The following is a 22,433-nucleotide window of genomic DNA, read 5'->3' as shown; positions in this document are numbered from 1 at the left end:
GTGTCTCTTGGAGCACCCATTAGGTGTGGGCTCTGAATGAACCACGGTGCAGGCTGTGACCAGCAGCCGCAACACGCCTCACACATCCAACAGCACCAGAGGCTCAGAATTTGGCACAAAATAAAGAAAACTGTGACCTTGTCTATGCCCAAGAGGTACACGCTTGGCCACATCCACTGAATAATGTTGTAGAGGAACTTAAAGACCTCGTACAATGCCAGAGTTTCTTACCTGTATATGAAGACGATGACCAGAACGATCAGCGCCACAAAGGATGCGCCAACACCCAAACCAATCTGTGCCTCCAGCGGGAAGGTGAGCTGGCTTTCTGTGTCGTACTGCACTCGGCCCAGGAGGAAGTTCAGGTTCCCCATCTGTACCTGTAGGAAAGCACGTGCCACAACATAAGCTCAGTGCAGCAATGAAATACAAAGCCACAGGGCTTCTGCGGAACGGGGCCAGGTGGCATACAGCTCTCTAGCAAAGCAGACCCACAGCACAACCCCTGAACCCAGCTATACCATTTGCTTTCAGGCAATGTTTGGCACGTAAGAGCACAGCTGAGAACAAGAGCAGCTCCTTGCCGCCCCTGGTACCTCCCCTGTCCCCTCGCAGGGCTTCTGCCTTTCCTCCGCTTCCCATCCCACTCCCTGCCTCCACCACTACCTTCTTGCTTGTGCTTCAAACAAACGACAGGATTTCTTGCGGTACTGCTGATTTCCTACCGTGAACTCCGGGAGCAAGTCTGTGCCCTCCCGCTTCGTGCGGTGCCGCGGAGCCGGCTGCTCAGAGGGAGGCTCACAGTAGAGATGATTCCTGGTTAGTGTCTTCACCACACAGATTCCTTCCCCAATCATAGCCATAACTTCATCCTTGGAGATAGCCAGATCTAGATTTTCCCCCTGGAACAGTTATGGAACAGCACATCAAATTGGGGAAAAAAAACAACTCTGCATTTCCATGGCTCCAGAGAAGATAGAGGAGACCCACACCATAGGATGAAAGCAGCCTTTTTTCTCCTCTAAGCTCACATCTGAATTGGCCACAGAACTTCATTTTGTAAGCTAAAAAATTCACTTGCGTACGATTTAGATTGTAGCTTTAGGACCTGTACGATGCTGCCTAAGTACAGTTGTAAATAGCCTGTCTTCTTAAGGCTCTTCAGGCCCAGCACAACTAAGCTCAACTCTTCACCCTGTGTGTATACGCACATACATACACACAACGTGGATATATTTAAAAAGGTAATCTCATGTCAGTTAACATAAGCCCTCAGGTGAGTCAATCAATGCCTTTCAAAGGTGTAACATATTTATGCTATTGTTTTTGTCTGCTACACAAATATGCTTTAAATTTTGGGGTAGTAAGGCTTTTTTTTTTTTTTTTTTTTAAAATAAAGCCATGCTGATGTTAATTACATTTTTATGTTTTAATGCTTTTTAAGCTGGATCCTGCAGCAGCACTTTCATGTTTTTGCCCAGAGGTCTGTCAGGGCATCCTGACAGATTGGTAGATCAACCTCCTTGCTCTTTGAAAGCTTGCATCTTGTTACTTCTCTTTCACTCTTCTCAAATTCCTCAAGATGCATTTCATACCAGTGGCAGCAGTCGAGACATTTCTAGACTAGTACAGCCTCACAGTTTTTACTCATATGCGAAAAAAAAAGCAAGTGGAGCATCTCCAGCTGCAGCCATTAACATTATTAACGAGTACTGCACTCGAAAGTACCTTTCCATACAAAAGAAATACCTCAGAGTGATTCTCCCACCTCCACCTAGTAACAGATCTTCCCTACCGCCAGGATTCTTTTATTCCTAAGTTACTTCTAGAGGAATCTCAAGAAATTATGAAAAAGGCAGCAGCTGAGGGTAAGATGCGGGTTTCATTTAGTACTAACAACTCATATACAAATAGTTTATTAGAATTAAAAATAAAAAAGCACAGAAGTTTCCACAAGCCCTATGAAGCTTAACAATGGTTTATGGGCTCAAGAGGCTTTTTTGATGCACTCTTTTCCTCTTCTTAGGTACCATTTCTCATAGGCCAAAGTAGATGTGCTGTGACAGCTTGTAAGCCTGTCAAACGCTTTAAAAACTTGGCTGCTGCACGACACCAATTTAAAACACTCAGGTTAGAAACAACTTTGTATGAGGAATATTATTTCTAGCTAGCTTTTGTGTTACCTCTACAGAGATGACGCTTCCTGGCTTGTGACGATATGGTTTGGCAGGGTCTTCGGCATTTAATGGTTTTAGGATGGGGTTGACTTCATAAGAGAAAGGCATGGGATGCAGTGAGTTGAAATCAAAGCTCAGATTATCCAGAATAAATTCCAGTTTGATATGGACACTCCGCAACAGCAGGTTAATGGCTGGAGTTTTGCACAGGATCAGGTAGGAGGAGTTAACAAGACAAGGTTCTTCAAACTAAACGCGAAAGGTAAAAAAAAAAAGTCAGTAGTGAAATACTAATGCTTCTCCTGCAGCTTCGCGATACTTCCCAGCCCTGACCAATCTGGGGCCCATCTGCATTCCTCTCATCTGGAGCAATGCCAGAGGAACTCTGCTTAATGGTAGAGGGAAAAAAAATCCAAGATCTGAGGAATTCCCCGTGTTCCTTTTCACAGCACTAGTTTTGTTGTAAGTACCTAGGTCTCCGCAGTGGGAATCAGCTCTGACATTCCCCTGGCAGCAAATTCTGGGGGGGCATTGGCTTTAGATGTCCCTGCTCTGACAGAACAGGACCGAAGACCTTCAATGCGAGGCTGATTTCACCGCCTGAATGCCTCTCTGAAGTGCTCCTTCCTCTGGTTGAATATGTTTTATACGTTTGGTGAAAGTATTAAGAGTCTCTTTTTTTCTCCTCTACAGCCACAAATGCCTTCCTAAGAACATGGGTAAAACCAGCTGTTACTGATGCGTGTGCATCAGGAGCAAATTCTCCCAGTTTCTGTACAGGAAGCCCTCCATCATTTGCACTAATAATGCAAATCCTTCTTGTACTTTGGCTGCCAAACATCCTCTACCTCTGCAAATTCTGCTGCATGCTCTGTGACCTCGATGATCACATCAATACCTCTGGATGCAGGCAGATAACAGCAAGTGAGGGGAAAAGCCCTAGGGACTGAAAGCCCACCCCTCCAGAGCAACACATCAACCCTTATGTACCCTCAGCTCCACTGAGCACTTTGCCATGCTACCTGCTGGACGCTGCACAGAGCATCCTCAGGGCACTCGGTGTCTGGGATGATTCTGCGCCATCGTCCCAGTCCACGGCGTCGGCGTTCAGATGGAGAAACTGTAACTCGGATCTTCGGTTTCTGCACAACATCCAAGTTGTATCCATGAACTCTGAGCACTCTCCCTCCACTGAAAGAGAAAAGCAGCTGAACTCACCCACCTGTTATCCATTAGCTCTGTCTCGCCCATGCTCCCACCGTTCTGCTTATGCTCATTCCTACTAGCCTGACTTTACTCCAAAGCGCAACTCAAGCAGATGCCATTGGTGCTGCGGTACCTGCCCCTGCACACAGCCCTGGGGAAGGTGCACTCAGTCTTTCTACCTGAGGAAGCTTTTAGGTGGCTCTGCAAAAGTGATGTTGGGATCCAGAGTATATCTGAAGAGGGATCCTTCCAGTCTCCGCTCTTGGTCCCCATATTTGACAGTGACTGGGAGCTCGGTGGACACATTGCTGGGACTCGTCTGGCACGCCAGCTGATCCTCCGTCATCTCAGAGAGGCTTGGAGAGACAGAAGAGAGAACAAAGGATTAACACAGCCACTGTAGAGACAGATTTTATAGTACTATGCCTTGCTCTTTGCAGACAGACTGCAAACCTCTTCTGGTATTTCCCTAAATTTAATGCTGAAACGTCTTGCGCCTTATCTAAGCAAGCAATAATCGCTGGGGAGTTCTCAGTGAGCAGCACGTTAAAAAACAGGTGCAGCCACTGTCCAGACTGAAAAGACTGGAAGCGTGCTACCAAGGCACGTGCACCTTCCCACCAGCAGTGCTGCCAAGTGTGCGTGTCCCAGGATGCAAGAGAACAAGCAGCTCTCAGTGTCAGTCTGCGGGAGCCAACCGCAGTTCCCCATCAGCAGAAGCAGAGCTGTCAGGATGGGGCACATTCCGTGCAAGGGACATGCAGAACAGAGGCCATGTAGCCCTGCTCATGTTCAAGGGAATGTGGGCAGGAATGTAAGATGGTCGAGGTTGCTGCCATGACCCTCAAGGTGAGGATCTCCCGGCACACAGAGGAGAGCAGAGCTCCAACAGCCTGCGCTAAGGGCTGAGCCAGGCAGCATCACGCCCTGCACGGCGCTGGGAAGGACGTGGGGCAGTGCACAGCCAGCACATCGGCAGGCTCTGATCTTACATGTGGCAAGGGAGGTCTCCAAGCAGGACACTGATCTCGCTAGGATGCCCAGTCAGCAGCTTTGAGCCCAGAAGGGTAAGGCAGGTTCCTCCCGCTTTGGGGCCCTGAGTTGGAACAATGGATTTCAGCTCTGGGTTCTAGAAGAAGGGGGAAAATATTGGAAAAAAAACAAACAAACAAACAGGAAAAAAAAACAGGTGAATGACAAGGACCTTAAAAGATAAGGCAAAGAAAGAAAACAGAACATGTTCAGTGACCTCCAGTGCTCTGAAAATAGAAGCTATAGATCCCAATCACAGGCAGACCTCAGCTATGCTCCAGCAGTTACCTTACGGAGCAGAGGCAACAGAGGAGGGATCAATCAATCAATCACGTCGGCAAGAACCACGAATCGGGGACCAGTCTGTCCACAGACTGCAAAAGGCAGATGGATGCTGTGAACAGCAGAGCCGTGAGCCTCACACACAAACCCTGGGATTAGCAGTTCAAAGGGATTGTTCAGATCAGTAACTGGATTAATAACTCAGGTTAGGAAAAACAAGGTAGCAAATAAATAGTCTGTTTATCTAATAGATGAGGAGATTACCAGCAGGGAGCCCTAAGAATTTGTGTTGAGACCTGTGCTGTTAAACATACTTGTAAGTGACCTGGAAAGGGGAAATGAAATTTGCTAAATTATTCAGAGTAACAAAAGCTTAGTACCACTGAGGAGCTGCAGCAAAATTTAGAGGAAGAGGCAGAGTGGCACAAGTAAGTTACCGCTGATAAATGAAAAGCAAGATACACCAAGTGAGGAGGAGCAAGGAAACTACAGCAAAAAACCAACCCAACCATATGTACATAGTTGTGAGTTTCGAAATAGCTCCTGCCCATTCAAATTGCTTTGGTACCTTTAACAACTCTACCAGGTGTAAGCACAGATCTCAACAAAAACACACCAGGTGGTAGGAATTACTGGGAAGGGAATTAAGAAAAAAGATTTTTACGCCACAGTAAAACTTCCTTTTGCACTTGCGTCTTGGACGTAGCATGCCGTCCTCATCACCCTGCCTCAAAACGGTGATAACAGAACCAAAACCACGAGAAGGGCAACAAGCGTAATCCAGTATGTAAAATGGTTCTATACAGACAAAACCGGAATAGCCTAAGACTTTTCAGGCATCTCTTTCCCCTTCCCATGGGAGAGGGAGACATGCAACTACGTATGTAACTTGTAAGTTGCAGAGCAAGGATGAAAAGCGAGTAATTGTATCTAAAAATCACTTAAATATTACTTCATAATTGCGGGCTTTAAAATATCAAGAAGTTACCAGAAATGTGTTTAAAAATAATAGGAAACATTTCTCCATGCAATGCACAGTAACTTCAGACGTACTGCCACCAACTGCCGAAGGTCAAAAGCTGAAAGTGTGTTCAAGCAGCAATTTCCAAATTAATAAAAGAAAAGTCAGAAGTCTTAGTAAGATGTTAAATCATGAATAAAAGAAAAAACAAACCAAAAAAACCCCCAAAAAACCAACCTCCAAATCAGAAAGGTACCCTGTATTTTTCCTCTTTCTTTAAGCATTTAATAGTTAGTATTGTAAAAACAAACAAACAAACCAACCACTAGACTACAGAATCTTTGGTATTACTCAGTACAGCTGTTCTTATAACAGGGGGAGAAAAAGGCGGGGTAGGGTGGGGAGAAAAAAACCCCACCAAAACCCAAAAGAAACCCCAAAAAACACCACACAACACAAACACCAGAAAAAATTGGATAAAAATACCACCAGCAGGTGCCTGGTAGTGTCCCATAAGTTCATGCAACAGATAGTCATTCAGCAGAAATACTGGAAGAACAGGGAGAGGTATTAAAGAAGCAATAATTACGTTACCTGATAGGTGAAAATATGCCCAGAAACTCCACGTCCTCCTCCAGGCACCTCCACCACGATGTGCCCGGATCTCTCTGTCCAGCTCCCGCCAGTGACGCATACGATACTGCAGGGCAATCCAAGAACAGTGTCACACCGTGGAAGAGCAGATGAGCTGTATCCATTGCATCATGTCCTAAAACCATCTAGCAACCACAGCTCCCTTCTTTCAGCCTTATCATATGCTTGGAATATACAACTGAACATTGAGAAACACCTTTAAGAGCTGGAGTAGCTGCAGCAGGAAAAAGCAAGGGGTGGTTCCGAACAGGCCCATCCCATCCAAGATTATTCTTTCTGGGATAGATAGGATGAAGCTCACTGCATCACAGAAACACGAAGAGTCCAAGAACTCTGCTATTGTCCAGACCTGATTAAATCAGTCACATCTGGAGCGACCCCAGGCTAACAGTGGTCAATCCACACATTAGCGCTGTGTCTGATGCCGAAGAAAACTGAAGATGGTAGGTTTAGCTGGCACTGGTCTTCAGCCAGTGGCCTCTGGGACCAGCCAGTTCCCCTGCTCTGCACCACCCAATTCTTCCCAGCCCTTTTCCCAGACATAATTTGGTATGGGAGATGCTGACAAGGTGAAAAGTCAGGTTGTACTTAAAACAGGGCAGCAAGGAATCCCATGTTACAGCACTGATTTGCTATCAGAAAAACTGCTCTGCAGGAGACTTCCCAGACTTCCCACACAGTATGAGATTAATTTTGTCTGGGCCTTGCTCAGGAGTGGGTTCCAGGTTCACAGCTATATCCCCTCAACTGAAAAGGCTCAGGAATTTGAACTCAGGCAGTGCAGTCCCAAGCCAGGACCCTGTGATGCCAGGTGATTTACAGATACAGAACAAAGACGGTGCTAACCCCAGAAAGATTATGCTCTAGTTCTAGGATCAAAACAGAAAGCAGATGGATCCAGACACACAAGGCGCACAGACAGGACAACACTGCTCAACACAGCAGGCCATTTCCCAGCAGGATCTTACCTGGCTCCCAGAAGGAAGGGTGCTACAACTACTGCTACCGTGGAATGGAAAAACGGGTTTGTGATAGCTCTGATGAGAGGTTACTCACAATTGCTCTCCTCTTCTCCTGATGGTTGCTTGGCTCCTCTCCCTCCCTTGTCCAGGGCTCCCACCTACCTGCCCTGCCACAGGCCAACTACACAAATATTCCTTTCTCCTTGCTTTTTAGCTGGGTCACACCTCTCAACACTCAACTACACTGCCTTGTAATATGGTCCTGCCCTGGCCAGACACACCAGCTATCCAGCTCTCTATCACTTAGATTAGCTGGATTCAGCAGGACAGGTCTTTCTGCTTCTCATCCTCCTCCTAGATGCTACTTTTACAAGAATTGTGTGACCTGCCAGGCACTCCTAGCCACCAGAAAGGTGGCATAGGGCCCACCAGGCCTCCCTGGTCTGTCCCTGGTTGAGAGGGTCCTTTCATTGGGCTTGTTCTAGAAGGTGGAAGTCTGGTTAGCAGTGAAAAATGACAGTCTGGGAGTGTCCCCACTCAAGCAGAGGCAAGAATCTGTGCTGTACCTCCAACCACACATTCCCATCCTCACCCTGTGTTAACACGGTCAGGATATTTCCCTAGTTTTGATATCACCCTGTGGCTTGGAGAGACAGCCATGAAACCGCATGGTTCCGAGCCTGCGATTCCCTGATCTAGCTGGCCTGCGGGCTCTGTACTGGCAGCGTGTTCAGTGTATGGCAGCACTGTTTGGCCATCGCCTTGTGCACAACCTTATCTCTCTAAGGTCACCGCCTGAGTAACTAATCAGACAGTGACCTTACTCAGGGGCACTCCCTGGGGAATGGGCAAGGCTCAATACCTGCTACAGCAAAGGCAATGACATCTCAGGCTGGTGTCAGCAGCCGGGGGAAAAGCCAGCGCCTGCCTCTGGGAGGAGGTTTCACGGATACTCTACCTGCTAGAGATCTCATACTCTTGAGCATCTACGGCACAGGGAATTCCTGCAACAGTGACAGTTTCTGCAATGTCTTGATGTTTCTGCCCGAGGTTTGAGCCAGTGATGGTGATTCTAGTGCCACCTTCCACTGGTCCAGACAGGGGGTACACCTGCAAAGACATCCGCGCATGTGTAAATGTCACAGTATCTCAGACCTTTGCAGTCTGGCAACTGATCTACAGCACAGGGCCCTTCAACTGCCCCATTACAAACCTCCTGGTCGGGTCACTGCTATGGATTCCTTTTACTGGCTTGGACTAGTACCAGGTTGCACCCTCATCAGAAGAAAGGCCATAAAGAACACACCAGTTGGAGCCTTCTTTCCCATACCTCACTGTTGCCAGCAGTTCCCCCCCAGAGGTGATAATCCACTATAGACTTCTAAGGCAAGGACTGGCCTGCTTAGCCTTCTCATCAACATGCTGACCACTCCAGAGGGCATTTCTGCTGAAGAGTGGGAATGCACAAGCCAATACATGTTACTAGTATTGAAGCAGCAAGCAACATTCCCCCCTCAGCATCAGTACGACAATGAATCGCATGCTGCACAAACGTCAAAGCTCTGTCCCTGAGCAGCATCCAAGATAAACTGAGACAAGATGCAGCACATGGATGTTGTGTGCCACCGGAGGGAGGACAAGCTGACAGCAAAAGGGACACATGGCTACAGACACTTGTCATGTGGCAGTTAGCAAGAAACATTTAAAATAAACAGACAAAAATAATTAATTCCAGCAGCCTGTCATGCCTTTCCCATCCTTGCTGTGCCGTTATAATTAGGGTTTTGCCCTCCTTTGCCCCAGGCTCAGTTGGGCCAACCTACTTCAGGGTCTGGCTCGGGACAGTTGGAGGATCCAACCTGTGGACCATTTCCCAGCTCCTGAATGATTCTGCTCCTTCTGGTGTGCCAGTTTCAGCTCACATGAGACACAAATGCACCTTTCCCCACTGTTCTCCATCAGCAAACTGAAAGCCCAGCACAAAAGTCTAGCATCCTCACAACACTGAGGGATCACGGTAGAAAAGGACTAACTTGCTCTTCAGATGGCCAATGTATTATTGAGCTGCACTGTTTGCACTCCGAGTTCCCAGCCCTTCGATTTCAACTGGAGAATGGAGCCCTCCTTGCCCCAGGTGCAGTACACTAGCGAGCAAGTTACTCACAGAGTGAATGAGAGGTGCTGGACACAGGTCTTCTATCTCTTCCTTGCAGGAGCCCCTGAAGATACAGCTGGGGTTGTCACCTCCACACCACACACAGTTGTACTTTGAGTCAGCTGTTTGGCAACGGCTACAATCGGTGTGTCCCACAGAGCAGTTGTAAAAAGTCACTGCAAAGGAGAAAAATTCAGAGGCAGCTGCAAACATCCCCTAGAGCACAGAATAATCCAGCAACTCGGCATCTTGCACAGAACCCTCTTCCTCCTCCCTCCCCTGTGACAAGCAACACAAACGAGGCTGTATGTTTTCCTTAGTTTCCCTGTGCTAGGATTACTACACATGCAAAAAGCCTCATTCGAGGATTTCTCAATTCCCTTCCACCTCGTCTGCTGTATTTTTCCTGGGAGGTGTTGCACTCCTACCGTGAAGATCCGCAGCACTGTCCACTCGAAGGTGTCGTTGCCTCTGCACAAACACCACAGCGTTGAATTCGAGTTGAGGCGCCGTGTAACTGTACTGCAAAGACAAAGACCATCAAGACAAAGGACTTAATAGAGGCACAAACAAGGCAGCTGAATAGGCAAAAAGCATCAGCATCCATCCTGCATAGCGCACCGGCACATACAGCCTACACGGAGCTTCTTGAGAATGCAGACAAGGCTGTGTTAGCTGGGGCAGTGGCAGCACAGGCCTGTCCTCACCGGTTCACGCAGCCATAATTCTGCTCTAGAAAGAGCAGCAGGCATTGCTTCAACTAGGACGAACATTGAGAACAAATATGTGCTCACAATAATACTTGTCTAACTTCCCAACGGCATTCCTAAGCGGCTAATTCCTGTCTACAAGCCACCTGCTCAGAAAACTGCTCAAGCTGGCATTTCTGCAATTTCAGTAGAGCTGAAGATGCAGGATTACAATCGGTTTGCAGGACTTGTGTGCACAAGAGCCTATGTTCTTCCTCTCCTCTAACTATATGAGTTTGTGAACTAAAAATATCACCTCTGCTTGCAAATTTTGCCAAGTGAAATGCACACATCATCCAGAAACGTACACGGCTGTTTTAATTTTGCCTGTTAATCTTACAATTCACAGACCAGCTTCCACCACTAAGAAAAAAATTGGTATTAATAGTGTTTTTCTTTTCACAAGAGAACCACCGTCACGGAAGTGACGATGCAGAGAACCATGAATAAGACTGCCGCAAGCTCAAGCAAAAGTGGCACCGTCCTGGCAGCATCCCGTACAATGGCAAATGCAGCGAGAGGTAGCGTGGCTCAGACTGAACAACCTTCCTGCAAGTTGAAGATACCAGTACCGCCAGGCAGCAGCATCACAGGTGAGAGCCCCATAGCGCCAAATATTCTACAAATATTTTTGAAAAACGTGCTCTTTCCCCCAGACAGCTTGCCTTCCATCCTGCTGTTTTGCTGAGCAAAACAGCACCAGTGTGAGCTCTGAAATGGCATCGCATTCCAAGCACTCACCTGATTCATCTGGCAGGTGATATAACAGAGGGACTGGTTTGTTTCTTCTCCTTCCACGTAGGCATCCATCACCACTGTCCTCCCCTCCAAATTCAGGACACACTCATAGTCCCACTGCTGGTCCTGCAGAGAAGATACACGTGGCACCATTTCTCGACCACACGGAGCTTCCTGCTACACGACAGCGCGCTCCTGCCTCTCTGATGCAGTGCCTTTTACCAAGCCACTTACTGGGCAAGCAGCGTGCTCCTCTCATTCCCTTCGTTGCGCCAACTCTATGCTATATATTCAAGGGCTCTCTACGCTGTCACTGCCTCCACGTATGAAAGGTAAACCAACAAAACCCAAAACACCTAGAAGGGAGCACGTGTGTGTCAGGGCGGAGAGAGCTCAGCACAGGAGGAGGAATTAAAGAGAAACCAGCGGGACTGTGAAGTTATGCCTGTACGTGTCTGTGAAATGCTAGCTTGGAAACGAAGAGTGGAGCGCGCGGATTAGGGCAGTGCACCTCAAAAAACACTAAGTGCATTTTTCTTCTCTCTCCCCTGTAAATCTTCCATGGAATTGCTTAGACACTTCATGTAAAAAAGGATGGATATGCATCTGTAACCAGCTCTGCTCCTCTGAGCAGCACTGTTTATCAGGTTTAACATATAAAGTAACCATTAGTCTGTGGGCTGCATGTTCTGAGGTGGCTGTTTGTAAAAGGTTACTAAATCAGTCTTCTGTCTTGAGAAGCAAAGCGAATTTTTACCAGAGGCACACCCAAGAAACATAGCTTTCAAGGGTGGTTTTCCCCATTGAGGAAGTTTCAGGTATGACAGGAATAGCCACATTAACACGAGCATGCCAGAAAGGAAAGGGAACAGATGCCTTATCTTTAGCTCACGGAGACACAAACAATCAGCAGAGATTCATCAGGAAGTTATTCCAAGAACTACCGTCTGCAGTGCAGCACAGGTGCAACCTAATCCGAACGCATGCGGATCTTCTCCAGCTGGCTGGTGCACACCTGTGCTCCCCCTTTCCCTGAGCAACCTTCTACCCACCAATACATCCAGCTATGCAATTCTTTATTCACAGAAGTAGGTCATTCCTCTAGGTCTTTCTGCAAACAGGAGAAACCTAGGCAGAGCCACAATTCTCTTACACGTACTTTTAGCAGTCCAGTGGACAAGTTGCCCAAACAGCGCTCTGCATTGATGCAGTTTCTCAATGCTGAAGACGCTGGCTGACTACCTGATAGAGGTGGAAGTTTTTCCCCAGCAGCGTTATCTTCCTCGCCACGTTGACTGGAAACAGCGAAGATCCCTGGATTCCCTGCACACAGGGACACGCATCTGGACCCCAGATAAGTTCTTCATTCTGAAAACAAATGCAGGTGTTTAGAGAAAAGGAACTCCATGGCTCTGATACAGCGAATCAAAGCCTAACACACCAACAGAGAAACAAGCCCTGCCTGAACGAAGACATGGCTGTGCTTCTTTACCACAAAGTTACAAAACAGCAATGCAAGAGCCCAAAGAGGTGAAGTGCAGAAAGCTGTGAATATGCTGGACATCACAGCAGATGCCACCTTCAGGCCAGCGGCATTTATACAAGACCCGAGAACCTCGCAAACATTTTTCTTCCTCAGGCTGTCACTTCTCACTCTGCACATTACAGCGGGCAGCTTCTACGCTGTCAGAGGGCACAGCCTCTCCCGTGTGCTGAAATACTAGAGCAGCAATCTGTATGAAAACTTCAAAGTGTTACAGCCTTAGACTGTGAATTTCAAAGCCCTGCAACTTACCTCCTCCCAAAACTCAGGGGCATCATACTGATAGTCGAGGTCAGGGTGGAGGATCCTGGGAAAGTCAGGGACATCCCTCTCTGAGGAATCGCCATCACCCGACAGAAGAGTAGAAGCAGAGAAAGGAGACGTGTCGTTCTCAGCCTGCAGCAAATCCATCCAGTCCTCTGTGTCCTGGAGCTCCGTGCCTTCCTCCAGCAGCCAGTCTGGGGGAGTTGACGGTGGGGGCTCTGAAGCAAGTAGTTCAGTTCCCAGCAATCTGGGAGAGCCATCAGAGGCAGCAGGACCCCCTGGCACCTGGCTGGGGGTTTGGGGAGATGGGCTGGCAGACGTCAGCGCCTCTGTGGTAGGAAAAGAACTCGGAGGCCACTTGAAACTGGTGACGTGAGGGGAAGGTGTTACTGCTGCTGCAGATGTGTGCAGAGGGCTACCCGCTATGGTGGTGGGTGGGTTGGTGTGCCGTGGCTCCTGGACAGTGGCTGGCCCTTCAGTGGGCAAGGCTGCGTGATTCACGTTTTTGGATGGGCTGGTGAGGACGGATGCAGCAGGAGAAGTTGTCCCTAGCACAGTGACAGCAGGTTTGTCTGCTGGTGGTGGTAAAGGGAATTCTGTGACAGCCTGGAGAGAGGCCGCTTCGGTTGAGAGCGTCAAGTAGGTATAACTGAGGACTTCTGTAGGCTCAGTCGTCACATCTGAGGCTGCGGAGAGTGTGATGTGGTTGGGCTCTGTGGGGGGCACAGTGCTCGGTACCACACGCATGGGGGGAGTGATGGGTTTTGTGGTCGCGGTCGGGGCTGTGGTAGAGGACTTGGTCAGGGGAGCTGCTGAAGAAGGAAACACACTTGAGGTTGGGATCTGGGCCTAGAGAAAAACAACATGATGGTGTGAGAAGAGTGAAAGAAACAACACAGAATATAACCCAAGCAGAAAAACGCTCCATATTACTTCCCGAAGCAGTGTTCACAAGAGGCTGCTTCACCCTCTGGATTTCAATGAGAGATACATCTCATGCCACCTTCTCTTGGGATAAGGCTGGGGAATGCTCACAGTGCAGATGATCAGCAACATTCCCTCTTCCCACAGACGCCTGCACTCGCCTCCACGTAGAGGGAGGTCTGCCTGCCTTCAACCCCCACAAAACTGCAAGGTCACCTGTGGCAGCCACAAACTGGGCATCTCTTCCACCTTCCGACCCACAGCCTCCCTGCCAGCTTGCTCTTGTCCCTCGCTTTGAAAACACAGGCTGGATAACCCCAGGAGAAGGGTGACCTCCTTCATCTGATGGCACTTCCCCAAGAACCTAGCAAGGCCTCGTAACATCAGGGACACAGAACCTTGTGTCGCTCCAAGGGGAGGCTTTGCTCCAGCAGCTCACCTCCTGGCTTGACGCGACCGGCAGCTGCTATTTTATGTGAGAAGAGATCTGACCCACTGCAACTCGCTGAGGCTGTTAGAGCACATAGGACTAGGAACGAGTAGGAGACGCACCCTTTCATTGTAGATAATGGTTCCTTCCTCACAGGCTGCTTTGTGGGTGCAGAGGTGCTGCTGGATGCACCAGTTACATCCCCAGAGGCTGCTCACACACTTCTGACACCTGGAACAATGATAGAAAAGCAGCTGCTAAGACAACTCAGGAAGGGACAGCCACCCTCCCTATAACTACAGACAAGAAAAGGCAGGTGCTCACGGTGCCGATTTCCACAGCAGGGCCACTGCAGCACAGTCATAGAAAGAGAAGTCCACAGAAGCAATGAAGATGTCATGGAAACGCACTACGAGCTTTATGGTGACATGATCTGAAAATGAAAATAAAAACTTCTTAGCAATGGAGCCACGACAAGTCTGCCATATTGTTAAGAGACACAGCATGCTTTAGGAAAGACACTGTCAAACCTGGAGACAGTTTCCCTTCCATGCTTCCAGCATCTCAATCACTGGATTATCCTACGGACACTAAAAACAGGTTGGACAAGTTTGTCAGGAGTAGTTTATGATAGCTCTTGCCAACCCATGGGAAGGAAGACTAGTCTGAAGATCCCTCCATCTTTATCTGCTATAATTTCACTGCCATCTCTGTATTAGAGGAAGACGTAACATTCCAGGCTCAAAGCTGATTGTCTTCCTTTGTCATCCAAAGGAAAACCAAACCCTTAGAACTGACTTGCCCTTCACATACTGCCTTCACCTTGAGAGCTTTGTTCTATGTCCAGACTAAGAAGTGAGTCAGTGAAGAGGTTTACAAGACTTGTAATCTGACTTGCAATGACTAAAGGTTTATCTGCTTTAAATCCAGGTCTCATGTTAACTACAAGCCTCGGGATAGCCCAGTTCTCTTTGGGAAGAGACTATCACTGTTTTCTGATAGACCAAATAGCTGCAGAGATGGTCAAAACTTACTGCAGCTGATAGCACAAGCCTGAAGGAGATAGTTTGCATATGACAGTACTAAAACAGCTAATTAATCTTGTTCCAGACAAATGCCCCCAATCCTAGAGTTGGGTATTAATTCTCCAAATAATAGGAACGTATTCCATGCTCTGATCAACTCCAGGAGCTGCCGTTTGTCCAAGACAGCTTGCTATAAAAGTAAGTAACAAGAAGCTTGTCCATCGTTCCTCTCACAGAATTCGGACCTCCGCTTGCAAGCAAGCTCTGTTCACAACCCAAGAATTAACATGTCTGGTGAAGGACCGGTCAGGCCTAAGCTTGGTTCCTGCTCGGATGACGAGTGAAGCAGTATGCTAGTAAAATAGCTGAAGATGAGGTGTGTACAAAAACCCACGATTAGGAGAAAATAAGGGTATCGTATGCAGCTGGAGGCAGGAGTCACTGCAGTACTGTCAACTCCCATCGCTGTCATAGAGGTGATTGCATTTGGCAGTGGTAGAACGGCTAACACCTCCCAGGATTTCAGGGTTATGACACCATATTTATAAATATTCCTTCCTCCAAAAGGGCCATTATTTCCTATGCCAATAATGCAGTTCGACAGTACAGAAGATGAGGTCGAGCACTTGCAAATTGAGAGCAGGAGTTTCTGCTATCAACTTGGAGCTCAACAGCTTAGAGTGACAGATGAGCTGGTATGCAACCTTTAAAACAAATCTGAAAAAAAAAAAAAGGCAAATATTTTAGTGAGTTGGGAAAAGTATTATAAGTAGGACTAGGCAAGTGCTGGTATCCAAGGCCCTGATGAGACCTCATTTATAAAACAGTTTATGATTCCGATTACCAGCTTCAAATACATCTTAGCAGAGCACAGAAGCCAGAAACACACAGAAAAAGTTGCCACAGTTAACACGGCAAAACTGTGCTAAGGACGCCTGGCCATAGTTCACTGAGTGGGAGAAGAGCTGTGGAAGTAAAAGGACAACATAAATAGATCAAACGGACACAAACCATCTACGAGCAAGTTTAGGCTAGAGAACAGAAGCAACTTGTTAAGCCCCAGAGATGCAATATGAAAATAGCATCAGTAAAGCACCTATGGAGTCTTGAAATAAAAGCAAGACTGACTTACAAAGGAGTCAAGAATATCTGAAGCCTGGAATAATGAGAAGTAGACTGTTGCTTTATCTAGACTGATTTTTCACAACTGTTCTTGAATTCAGGCCCACGATTGCAGAACTAAACAGGGAAGCCAATCCCGCCCACTCTGCCTGTCGTGGCAGTGCATGAAGCCACTTCCCTCGGTGCCTGACCGCCCTGAATGGAGACCTGGTTGGTTTGTTACAGACTAAAGCAGCGTGAAAGCCAACAGATATAATAATACTGTAAATAATGCTGAAAATGAAGGCGGTTGAGATTGAGCGAGTGTGTTAGCTGGGTTCCGCTGTCACGTTATGTCCATGGAGATTGCTTCAGACCAGCTGTATACTTGCACGGAAAACCTGTTCAGCCATTTAGGTGAATCGCGTGGAATGCTTCCCAGCCGGCACCTGCCTTTTACTTCAGATGGACAAGCTCTTTGAAGAGATCAGCTCATCAGAGCTCACTCTGACAGGCTGGGTAAAATCCAATGCAACAACTATAAACTGAGAAATTTCCAGGTTCTTTAGAGCGGCCAATTAGCAATACTCAGCCAGTCGTTATTCACAGTAATAGAAAGCTGACTATGTATTTTCTGAGGTTATGCTGCACTGCAGATTCATTTCTAACTTTAAGGACTGTGGGTGTCTTCCTGCCTTTCCTCACACGTACTTCCTTCTCCCGCTACTACGCGGATTTTGAGAAGGTTTGCATTTTGTTTGATTTAAATAATAAAGCAGTATTTAAGTTCTCTCTCCAGATTTACGACAGAGCTGCCAAACCAGCCACCGCTCCTGACTGCATTTCAGATCATATTCAGATTTGCACACAACCCTTCAAGCAGGATCTCCTTTCCAAATACCAGAATTTGGCATCGGAATTTGGCAACATCCCAAAATAGCACAGGATGTGTGTGACACACGAGTAGAAAGCAAACAGATATTATGACAGAATGAAGTGAACACCTGCTGACACCACATACATTCATGGCTGTTAATCCTGGCAATCTGATGGACCTACAATGTACTTTCTCCCAACAATGTTATCAGAGCTATCGTGCTCCATTTAAAGCGTTTCACTGACCTGTTCCTGTTGGCAAAGCTGGTGCTTGGCTGGGATCTGGAGAAGGACACATGATGCCTGACTCTGTCAGAACTGCTGGGCTTTCATAATCTTCAAAGTAACATGAGTAATACTCTTCTTCACGCAGAGAAGGTAAGTCCGGGATAGCCAGGAATATCTACCAATTCAATGATATACAGTAAATAGTTTGCCCTCTAACACATTCTTCTTTATTTCATTGAATTTTCTGGTTCTATTTTTTCAAAATAAGAGACCCATAAAGTAGTTGTCTGTGTTTACACCCATTTTCCTATAATGCCTCCTGGGACTGACTGTTCCACTCATCACCTCTTGCCATTCCCAAACTGAACTTGGCATCCACCAAGCAATTGGCAACTTCCACCTTTGCCCAACTCTCTAGCAAAAGACATGTTCTTGCCACCTCCTGACAGGACGACAGACTTCAAAACACTGCAGCACCTTCTTAGCTTTTCAGAGCTTAGCTTAGCTCTCAGATGCCAGATGGAAGCCGTAATTTTGGGTAGCTTTGTCAGATCTTCCTGACAGCAAATGTCAGAAACACCGTGAAACCGCAAACATGGGCACCTTATAGATAGAAAGCTAAGGAGGAAACCCACCCAAGCAGTCATCAACTAGTCTAGAACACTCAGTAACTCTTAGCAGGCAAGGACATTTAGCTTTATGGGAAAAAACAATGACATTAACAGCTTGGCTGTACCAGGAGATAAGTCCCTTATGTGAGGCAGACAACATGTGCTTGAAGGCTCAGTGATTCAGTACCCCACTGAAAGCAACAGGAAGACTTGTGACTCCTCAGAGTTTGCAGGAGACTTTCTACATGCTTGATCATCACCACTCACATTTCTCTTTTCTTCTCTGCTGATGTTGGCTGGAGTTAGTGACTGGACAGCCAGACACTGCTGTGTAGAGTTAAAGCTCCAGAGCCACTGCTCACTCAACCTGGACCGCAAGCACTCAGAGCGACGGCTGCACCTGCAGGGAAAGAGCGAGAAGCCCTATGAGAGATCTGTGCAGCTCTTGCAGGACACATTGGGCTTCCAAGCCAACACTGGCTGTCTGAAGGTTGGCCAGAGTCTTGGGGAAGCTGCTACGCGAGCCATGGAAGTCCCAGCCTCCCGCCACCTTCAATAATAGGATGAACTATTGCCAAAATATAGATGGTGAGGCACTTTGCAGGCTTCAAGGGTCATGAACTAGTTTCTATGGCATTCTGTAGGGAGATAGAGCCAGTAAGGAGATGTACATGCTGGAATAAACCATTCCTCATTCATCATCATCAGTAGGGGAGCAAGAAGTGAAAGAGAGTCCTAAATAAGAGAGTGACTCCAGGAGAAGAGATAAGATAGTTTCTCTACATTTGAAATAAGGCCGTTTGAGCTGCAGTCAGACTAAAACAGGCTGAAATCCTCTCGACAGGAGCATGGTGAGTGGTGACCAAAGATCCAAAAAGCAATGGGAAGACACCCTTGTGTGCAACTGTGACTGCTGGCGGTGTTTTAGGAAGGCAGACAGAGGAGTGGTAAGTTAGAGAGAATATCCCATAAAGGAACTAAACCCAAACTAAATCCAGACACACAGGCACAAGGAAGAGACTAAGTGGAGACAATCCCTAAGCACCATCCCTCCAAAATCCTTGCAGGTGACTAGGGATCTATCTTACCGTCCTTGAAGGACACACCAGCCACAGTAGGGATCTTTCAGCGCCAGACAGGATTCACAGTCTGAGTACAGGGAACATTCCAGTATGGGAACCTTTACCACCTGTCAGAGAAAGAAATCGGAGAAAATAGAGCACACACAGCACAGGCCCCAGGTCTATGGCTTCTTCTGCCCAGCTAGCAAGTCCCATCATCTCCATACTCACTGAAACTTCTTAATCCCCAATGTTGCATAAAACTAAAGAAAAAAGGAACAAGCTTCCAGAGCCCATCTGAATGGCCACGGGTTATCTGTGACACATTTTGCAATAAGGAGACTTTATTTAGTGATAAAACTATATTTTAACAAAATGGATCACGGAATAGCAGACTGAATACCATTCACTTTTGCTTGTCTGGACTCAGTCATGGGAGATCATCTCTCTTGACACGTAGGTGACTGAAGCCGGAGACAGCAGCTCCAGCTGAGGCCTCTGAATGCCCTATTGCCCAACTCTACGGGGCAGAACTACCATTTTCACTGAAAGTAGACCAAGAAGCTTTGATCAATGTGGAACAAAACCCTTCTGCCATCTGGGGTTAAGTTTTACTTGCAAAATACTTCTGCTTTAACTTACTACCCTTGCTGATTTCAGCCTCTTGCCCTCTCTAATCCGCTGCTACACTTCAACTACTACACTGTCAGTTACTTTAAAATACCAACTTCTAATCCCCAACCTATTACTTTTGCTAAGTACATGATGTAATTTGCATTTTTTTATTGACAGAACAATTACTGTTAAGGATATATTTCAGATTTCCCTAATCTTCTTCCACTCAAAGATTTCAACTCCTCCTTTGAAGTGTCACAAAATTTCTGAGTATCTCAAAGTGCACTGGGAGGGGGATGACGGGAAGCAGTGGTTTCCCAGCACGTTCTCATTTCTGTTTGTTCTTTCCTTCAGAGCAACTCAAGGGCTGCTTTTCCTTTGCTAGGAGGATCCTTTTCTTTCCAGCTCAAGGAGCTGATATGAATGGTGTTGTACAAATCGTCCCAAAGTATCCGCAGCTGGATTTCCTACACAGCAGACACCAATATCGCAGGAGCCTGAGGCATCACAATGACTCTCCTCCTCCAGCTGCCATTGGGCACAAACAGAATTACAGAAAGCAGCAGAAGACGAGGGAAAAGTGCCTCGCACAGTTCCTCATACAGCTTGATTGCATCTGCAAGACTGTTACTATATCCCCAGTCAGAGCGCACCTCTGCTATCTGAAGACATTTCCCACACGTTTCTGCTTTCTGTAGGTTACATACCTTCAGAAGAACAGCTTAATTTTTTAACCGATTAAAAACAGGAGAAGTACCACAGTTTTAATGACACAAAATCTCCCTTTTCTCTTTTTAATCTTTTGCAAAACCAAGACAGGCCATATTACTTGTGAACCCAGAAGGCTCACACTCTTCTGCTCAGATGGAGATGCTCAATACAGAGGAACCCAGGAATCTGCGGCCCCTTGTCTTCATGCCAATAGAGCAGCCTTTTATAGCATGCAGTTCACATTCCTCCATCGCTGCTGATACAGCCTGACTTATGGAAATGCACATGCAAACAGGCCATGGTTTGGGATAACAAGACTTCCTCCACACTTCCTCCAGCTTTTGCAAAAGGCCCGTCCCCGTCCCTGTAAGCCGGAGCAGCAGGCAGGTGCTGCCCAGCACAGGCTTGGCTATACACACCGTTTCTCTCTCTCTGCCTCCCCCACTCCCGTCAGTAGTTTGTCTGGACCTCAAATGCTTTCAGCTCTTGTGTGGAAGGGATTTTATTGCTCTTACCGTTGACTGGGTCATGACGAAGAGGTGCTCCTGCGACTGGTCAAAGAGCAGGTCTCCACTCACCATGCTGTTTAACTGGATAGCTAAAGAAGCGTATATATGCGCAGCTCCCATCGCTCCTAAGTACACCTGCAAGACAGTCACAGTTGTACGCAGGCAAAGTATCACAGCAGGAGTTGGAGGCACCTGTCCTACATGAGGAACAAGTTGGAACCACTGCTGCGTGTGAGGATTTCAACCTCCCACCAAAATCTCAACGCAGTGACTTCAGGCGCATGACGCATGTGCCCAGCAATACCTGCACAAACCACATAGGACGCACCAGCCCTGATGCTGGCTCAGTGCAGATGTAACCAAAGGCATCATGACCAACGTTTGGGGCATTCACATTCTCAACGGTCAGCAAAGCGTGAGAAGAGACCGTCTGATGGTACTGATCTTTAGTAGGAACCTGACTTCCCAAGGGACAAGAGAAATTGCTTTTTTTCCCCTTCCACCTGAGCATCCCTGATTAGCTTTATCTTCTTTGCTTCCTGCCACATCCAGATCATACCTTGTGCAGTCTCCCTCTGCTGTCTCCCAGGAAAGCAATGGTGTGGCCATCTTCCACATTCACTGCCACAGCTGTCAGACGGGCCTCTGTTTTCTCCAGGAGGGGGGCTGCTTCCAAGGGCACCCGGCTGGCCATAGGGCTGGGAGTGTGGTCAGAGCCACAGGGGTACGCATACAGGGTGTCCTTTTTTCAGGGAGTGGAAAGAAAGTGGAAATCAGTACAAAAATACGGACACAAGGAACATTAGCACCTTTAATACTTCTCACCATCCCCTTACACCCAAATTTCTTAAACGGGTGCCCCAGCAGTGAATTCGACTTAAACCCCTCTAAGGTTTTTGACTGAGAATAAAAAAACCCAATTTTAATAATTAGTTTAGGTGTGTCAGCTGTTTGAACCCTCACAGAATCCTGCAGAATTCAGTCAAGTCCATTCAGCACCAGTAATGAAATGCACTGAAACCCTTCTAAATTCTAAAGTTCTCCAAAAACCATTACTGGCTATACACTGCCATGATACAGCTTTGGGAAGGACTCATTGTATTTTTCAGAACAAAACAGGAAGATGTGAATTTCTGCTTTCAGTGCAAAACCAACTGGTCACAAGCATCGCCTCCATGGTTTTGTTGCATGACCTACAAATTGTAAGCCTGAAGTAGAACCCCAAAGCATCAGACATACATAAACACAGGGTGGAACACAGCCTGCTCCAAAGAGCTTACTAACTACACACAGAAAGCGCAGAGCACATAAAGCCAGAGACCCACAAAAAGTCAAAACAAGAGTCATCTCTGCACACTGCTTCAATTCTTCTGAGCCTTGTGAGATTTCTGAAAATTAACTCCACAGCACTGTGCAAAAACAGTCATCCTTCTGTTCCAGTTAGATCCCTCCCAGTCCCACCAAACCTTTGCTTACCGAATTCAAAAGGAAAGAGAATAAAAGCTGCCAATTTACTATTTGTATATAGAGAGAGGCAATATTCCATTATGATTCATTTTTTTCCTAAGTAACAAACTCAGTCTTGTCTAGGACAGTTCCTCCATTGCTTTATGTCTTTC

At 47.0% G+C, this 22,433-nt stretch overlaps 1 protein-coding gene across 10 annotated transcripts in view; it reads right to left on the bottom strand.

The window, feature by feature from the left end:
- Positions 1-22,433, bottom strand: part of PLXNB1 (plexin B1) — an 81,628-nt gene that overhangs the window by 14,151 nt on the left and 45,044 nt on the right. For 9 of the 10 annotated variants that reach the window (XM_054216360.1, XM_054216356.1, XM_054216357.1 and 6 more), the window contains 20 exons: positions 21,374-21,556; positions 20,821-20,949; positions 19,007-19,107; positions 18,186-18,318; positions 17,326-17,482; positions 14,402-14,510; positions 14,200-14,308; positions 12,712-13,572; positions 12,159-12,284; positions 10,920-11,042; positions 9,858-9,951; positions 9,439-9,605; positions 8,233-8,384; positions 6,253-6,358; positions 4,376-4,512; positions 3,563-3,739; positions 3,200-3,368; positions 2,184-2,426; positions 726-902; positions 232-380 (listed from right to left, as the gene is read on the bottom strand). In XM_054216360.1, the coding sequence (XP_054072335.1) occupies positions 232-380; positions 726-902; positions 2,184-2,426; positions 3,200-3,368; positions 3,563-3,739; positions 4,376-4,512; positions 6,253-6,358; positions 8,233-8,384; positions 9,439-9,605; positions 9,858-9,951; positions 10,920-11,042; positions 12,159-12,284; positions 12,712-13,572; positions 14,200-14,308; positions 14,402-14,510; positions 17,326-17,482; positions 18,186-18,318; positions 19,007-19,107; positions 20,821-20,949; positions 21,374-21,556 (3,602 nt within the window). The remainder of the gene's footprint in view (positions 1-231; positions 381-725; positions 903-2,183; positions 2,427-3,199; positions 3,369-3,562; positions 3,740-4,375; positions 4,513-6,252; positions 6,359-8,232; positions 8,385-9,438; positions 9,606-9,857; positions 9,952-10,919; positions 11,043-12,158; positions 12,285-12,711; positions 13,573-14,199; positions 14,309-14,401; positions 14,511-17,325; positions 17,483-18,185; positions 18,319-19,006; positions 19,108-20,820; positions 20,950-21,373; positions 21,557-22,433) is intronic. The other variant, XM_054216365.1, reaches the window with a different exon arrangement.

Source organism: Rissa tridactyla, chromosome 10 (genome assembly GCF_028500815.1).
Source record: "Rissa tridactyla isolate bRisTri1 chromosome 10, bRisTri1.patW.cur.20221130, whole genome shotgun sequence".
Classification (NCBI taxonomy): Eukaryota; Metazoa; Chordata; class Aves; order Charadriiformes; family Laridae; genus Rissa; species Rissa tridactyla.
The sequence above is the reverse complement of the archived record's forward strand: the minus strand, read 5'-3'. Positions and strand labels throughout refer to the sequence as shown.